Here is a 6000-nt window from a genome sequence, read left to right on the forward strand (position 1 = left end):
ACTTGTGAAATGGCAGCATAAAGAACAAAGCTAAAATTCCCTTTATTAGGCAAATATTCATAAAGTATTTAAAAAAATACACTCAAGTGCAGATTGATTACGTGAAGGTGAAAACCATTTTATTTGTGTTGGAATTTGGCCAGATATACTTCAGAAAGAACATGAATGCTTCTGCTGGTTTACAGTGGCAGTAAGTTGTTTTCTCAAAAAACCTACACGGGTCAGGTTTAACTGATTTAAAGTAAAAAATCAGGTGTGATCCCACAGTCTATATAGGGCTTAATTTAAACAAGGACATCATTTTTCTTATATAATTACTTGTGCTTAACTACATTTTCTTCCTTTTCTTTACTGTATTTCAGCACAAAGACATTAGCAGGCTGCTGGTTTCATGGACCTGAACCACAATGACAGAGAACACCAGAGCATCAGGACTGAATGAAATTGGAGACTCAGATTTTTAAAGCTGCACTAAGAAGTAAATATGCAGGCAGTGGTTAAAACCAACAGTCTATAAAGGGGCACTTGCAAATTGTGCTATATTAAACCGAAGAAAAGGTATTAGGGGAATATTTTATAAAAAAACTATTGCAATAAATTATGCATGAGATGAGGAGAAAAGTGATGTGAAATACGCAAGGAACTCTCTTGAATTTTATGTGTGAAGAATCACTGACAGTACCTTCTTTTGAACATGAAGTTCTTCTCAGTACAGTTTGGACACGCCTGAAAGGCATGAGATGATGACAGAAATGCTGAATTATTTTTCATATGAAAACTTTGTGCTTTCTCCAAGGTTTAATCAGCTCAGATATGAACAAAGGTATTTCTAAAATGGCTCTTCTAATGAAACAGCAATAGTCAAAAATGCCGAGGCCAGTGTTTCCTTCAGGATGCCAGTGGAAACATAAAAGATTATCTAACAAACACATCCTACTAAAAGGATGGCAAAGTGTCCCCAACCCACTAAGAAAACTTGGATCGTTAGTAAAGCAGGGCTATATTATCTTAAATATACATTTGCTTGTTAGAACATATTAAGATGTATTTATTTGCCACCAGTATTTAATATTTTGTGCACACTTTCATAACTACATTCTTACCTTTCAAATTCTGACTCAAAGTGGATCAGGCTAGTGTTGATCTTGGAGTGAAAATGTACTCTAAGAGCCAGTTCTTAATTCTGCTGAGCTGGAAAGGCTTGTACTATTCTCCCTATCCTTACTGATTTCTGAACTAGTTCAGAAAAGGTGATAATATCTGAATTTTGATGTTGACCTCTCTCCACAGAGAGCCTCTCTTTCTAAGTGCAAGAAATCCTCACAGGTGTCAGATGGGACTTGACCCTGGGGAACAAGCAGCAGGAACAGACGCATAAAGATGGTGAACTTTTCATGCATAAAGTATGAATTCTTATTAATGGAGACGGTAATGTTCTTCTTGTCTATGAAAAACGTTAATTTTTCTTTTTTAATGAATGGAGAAAACATTAATGAGAAAACCAGATGGACGTGTTAGTACTACATTTTTAAGGCATTTTATATTTGATGGTGCCATACTTTTAATAATAAACCTGAAGTTTTTTAGTGGCAATACTGATTTATTTTTTAAACCAGAAAGATAATCCATATTGATTACTTAATACAAAAAAAGGAGAAAAATAGAAAATGCATTTGAAGCAACATAACTTGAGCATTTGGCTCAAGTGTTCAAGCTTTGCATAATCTTACAGTATAGGTTTGGAATTACTTATTAACCCCACACTCAAGAGTAACAAAAAGTTCTGGGTGAGTTTTAGAATATTTACTATACCTGACTAGGATTTGTTTTACAACTCAAGAAAAGGTAGGCAGTCTTGCTTCTAGCCAGTTAATGCAAATCCTAATTACATTGTAAGTAACTAAAAGTCTAGACTGCATTCTGAAATTGTCTTTACGGAAAATCATTGATCATGAAGTCATTACACATTTGATCAAGTCTGAAAAAGCTCAGGAACTGTAGCAGCAGGGCGTTCTAAAGATGATGCACACTTCAGTGGCGCCCTGCTCTCTGGCCCCAGAGCTTAGGCTCGGGTCCCTCTTGTTCTTTCAGATATGTAACCCAGCCGTACCTTTCAGGCTCACTTCAAGAATCAGATAACTCCCAGGTCATAGCAGATTTTGTGTAATCAAAAATTCTAATTGCAGAGTGATGGAAATGACCAAGAAGTAATATAAAGGCAAAAGAACTGGGAGAGATCAGGTTTTAAGTATCTAAATATTTTTTAAGACAATTCTCAGTGGTGTTTGTTTGTTATAAACCAGATTTTCATTTTTTTTAAAAATGAAACTTGGTGGTATTTAAAATCTAGACATACCATGTTGCTATTTCACTTTCACTGCTTTAGTTGCTTAATATTTAAGCTTTGCTTCATGCTTCCTTTGTCTGTATTTCAAATCTTCACAAGCCTATTTCATTTTGTACACCTGAATGACAAAAATTGTTTCTCACCTAAACTATGCTGAGACCTAAATGTTAAAGAATGTTGTGCAACATTTATCCAATAAAGTCTTGATTTTTTTTTAAATTTAGTTATTTAAAAACTATTCATTTACTTTTTAGGAGTTAGTTAGGTTTTAAAGGTTATTTTTTAAATTGTTAAAATTCAACCACTTGTCCTTGAGGGAGCTGTTTTAACTAGCACTGCTTCCTTAGGAGAACAACCTGTAGTTTTTAATCACTGGGAGATTCAATGGGATGTCTTTATGAGGATAGAGGATAGAGGAAAGGAGAATAGTTTAACTAGGAACCTGTGCACCAACATTACTGTTTTCTTTTCTGATGGAAACGAATAACCCATCATTCAGAGTTGGATGTAATTAAACAAACATCTACTGCTGGGCTTGTCCTAATTTTAATTAGCCTTGCCCTTATGGATAAATGGTTACTTCTTTAAAAGCCCAGTACATCCAACGTTAGGTCAAGTGTTTGACCAGAAACACTCATTTGTCAGGAAAAATTAGCCTCTTGATACCTACCAGACAGTTGAGATTTTTTAGGGCTGACCCAGAAACTTCAGTCAGTGTACGTTTTTTTTTTTTTTCTTTCCCCATTTGAGTAGAGCTATCCTTTAGAAGGCTGCCTGTTATTCCAGAGTATCATGGAGTCTTTAATCGCAAACATTCTCCCATTTCAGTTTATCTAAATGAGCATAAGAAGGAGGCCACTGAAACCTGGCTCCGTTAATATCTTTTTTTTTCCCTCATGTTTCCCACAAATGAAAATGGAACGAGAGAACCAGGGAAGGTAAACAAGTCATGTGCATATTATCTGGGAAGGCCTCGAGACCCCCTGCAATACCATTCCTAACCATCTTGTATACATGTCAGTATATTTATAGATACAACTCCTACAAGATAGAGGGAATGAGTAACAAAAGCCACAGATGGCAACTTTGGGTGCTGTCTTCAGATAACAGCATAATTTAGATCCATGCCCTCAAATCACGTTAAGGCTGTATCAGTGTCTCCCTGCACACGCTGGGCGTGTCACTGCACGTAAAAGTTAGCCGTTTTCTTGCTTTTATACCTGACAGCTCGTCTCTACTCTTTTAAGTAAAGAGTCTTCCCTCAGAGCTTTGAATAGAGCATACTATGTGTTTTTTAAGCATACTTTCTTCTAGTGATGAGCATCCTGCCAAATCTTTCCTTACTCACAAAAAAATTTCACGGCCTAACTCCTTTGATATCAAGAAGGCGATGACCCTGGGATGAAAGAGAATACGACTAAGGAAGGCATCCTGTGCCCGAGAAAGAAAGAGCTGGCCAAACCCAATGCTAGGTCACTGACCTGGAGAGTTAATACTTCTAGGGTTAGACCTTTCTTCATTCCCTCCTGAAGCCCATTTGTAGAAGCAACTTTCTAACATAAAGGAGGGAAAGAGAGTGGGTGATATTATGATGACGCTTTTATCTGAATAACTTGCTTTATTTAGTCTAAGGTAGAGACATGGACTCTAATCTTAGTTCTATCAGTTACCTTACCAACAGAAGAATCGCTTAGTGGCCACACTGGCCAAAATGGGGTATGGAAAATAAGTGTCTCACTCAACTAGCTCTTTAGTTCCTACTCAGCCAAGGCCAAAAACATGGGCAACATCAGGGAACCTTCTTCCCCGAGCGAAATATTCTATAATCTTATGTTTCTGAACTCTGTCTGCACTCCTTTGGACACTGAGCAGACCGCTCAAACCTGTGATCTAAAGGAGGTGAGTGAATTCCGAAATGGGAAGGGCCCTGAGGTAAAGGGGAGCCTGATGTGTCACTGCCCTAGGAAGGCACAGCCAGGGGCTTCAGTGAGACACAAAGCAACTTTACAAGATGGTGATGGGGGTGATTCACATGTTTAAACGCACCTTGCATTAACGCCTGTAGAAAGGGAGCGGCTGGAAATGCACAAGCTGAAGCTCTAACTCCTGGCCTGATGCCAGCCAGCCAGTGGCAGAATCCAGTCAGTGTCACAGAGCTCTAGGAAATTATGAGACCTTTCCTCCCAGTTAACTTCCTGAGGCAAAGTTGCAGACGGCGTATTCTCCTTTGGGGCAGTCAGACCGTCCCTACAAAACAGTCTAGTGTACTTGACAACAAGGACCATAGCGTCCACCAAAGCCTATATCCTTTGAAATTTATCAATAAACACGCCCCACCTCACTCCATTCCCTTGCTTCCCCATCCCTGGCCTCGTTCTGTCTTCAGTTTGCTTGACGACTTTCACGTTTGTGGATTTCCGACTTGCTGAGTTTGGGAGCTGGAGGGCACCTGTGTGCTTGGCGGCACAGGGCAGCTGCCTGGTGTGAGTCGGTGGGGTGTCTGATACAGACATCAGCCTAGCAAAGCACCACACCAAGAACAATGAGGTTTCACTATCTGCAGATCTAGCTCCTCACACGTTTGGAACTAAGGGCTTCCTAAGGAGCCTCTGGGTTGACTCCCTTCACATCTGTCATGATGGCTGAGGGGTCCCAGTGCCTGATAGGAGTTGCCATCTGGGTAGGCTGTATTTTTCAGCAAGCCGGAACTAGCAGCTGGGACTGAATCATGGCCAGATTATTAGCTGTGGGCTTCCTTGGCAGTGGGGTAGCAGGCTCTGCCATGCTTTAGCTAAGGGGAAAATGTGAGCTTACAAAGTTTCCCCTTGAGTGAAAGGAAACGGTGTAGGGAGTCATATTTCTAGTCTGGCTGAATTAACTTCTGTGTGATGGAGCTTATTCCTAGCTTATAGCCCTCAGAGGGTTGAGAAATTAGAAGAAAATGGAATATTTTTATCATAGAATATTTCAAACATTTGTAAAGGTAGAGTACAACAAACCCCATATACCCATCCCTCCCTTCAACAGTTACCAGCTCTTAGCCAGGAAGACTGAAATTTTTGATACTTTGAAACATGAGGACATCCTCACTAGTTTTCATAAATTGATTTTATCATTAGTTTCTTTGATTGCCCTTTGAAGGGTCTTAAGCAGTCACTCTGATGTTCTGCGGTTTATTTTAGCCCCACCTCTTGGACTGGCTGGTAGCAAGTAGTCCATTTCTCATTTTCAGCAATATTAATGGACTTGGTCTAGTGTGGGCTCAAGGCCGCTCTCCAGACAACAGAAAGTGACTGGAAACCTCCCTTCTCTGTGTAGCTGTGCAGCTCCCTGAAGGAACAGAATTTCCAGCCACTTCTGGAAGTATGTGGTGGAATGTCCACATACTTCCTTTTTTAAAGGAAATCTAAGTGATGGAAGGACTAAGCTTGTTAGTACTGACTGAAGTGCAGAGGGGGCAGGCTGAAAAGAGTCATAAACATCTCACTGAAATTGCTTCCAGGAGATTCTACTAGGGTGTGGGGTGTGTATCGAGTACACAGCATACACCCACAGGAGTAGAAGAGTACAGCGTCTTAAGGAATACTGGAGGGACGAGGCAGGGAGGTGAAAAAGGCAGGGTCAAAAGCAGAAGTGAACAGAGAGCAACACCG

At 40.0% G+C, this 6000-nt stretch overlaps 1 protein-coding gene across 2 annotated transcripts in view; it reads left to right on the forward strand.

Annotated features, from left to right (window-relative positions):
• PWWP2A (PWWP domain containing 2A) overlaps nt 1-2499 on the forward strand; it is a gene marked incomplete at its 3' end in the record, with an annotated part of 33222 nt that extends 30723 nt beyond the window's left edge. For both annotated transcript variants that reach the window (XM_082836585.1, XM_082836587.1), the window contains one exon: nt 363-2499. In XM_082836585.1, the coding sequence (XP_082692711.1) occupies nt 363-376 (14 nt within the window). The remainder of the gene's footprint in view (nt 1-362) is intronic.
• Between the last annotated feature and the right edge of the window lie 3501 nt (nt 2500-6000).

Source organism: Leucopleurus acutus, assembly GCF_964270905.1.
Source record: "Leucopleurus acutus genome assembly, chromosome: 3".
NCBI lineage: Eukaryota > Metazoa > Chordata > Mammalia > Artiodactyla > Delphinidae > Leucopleurus > Leucopleurus acutus.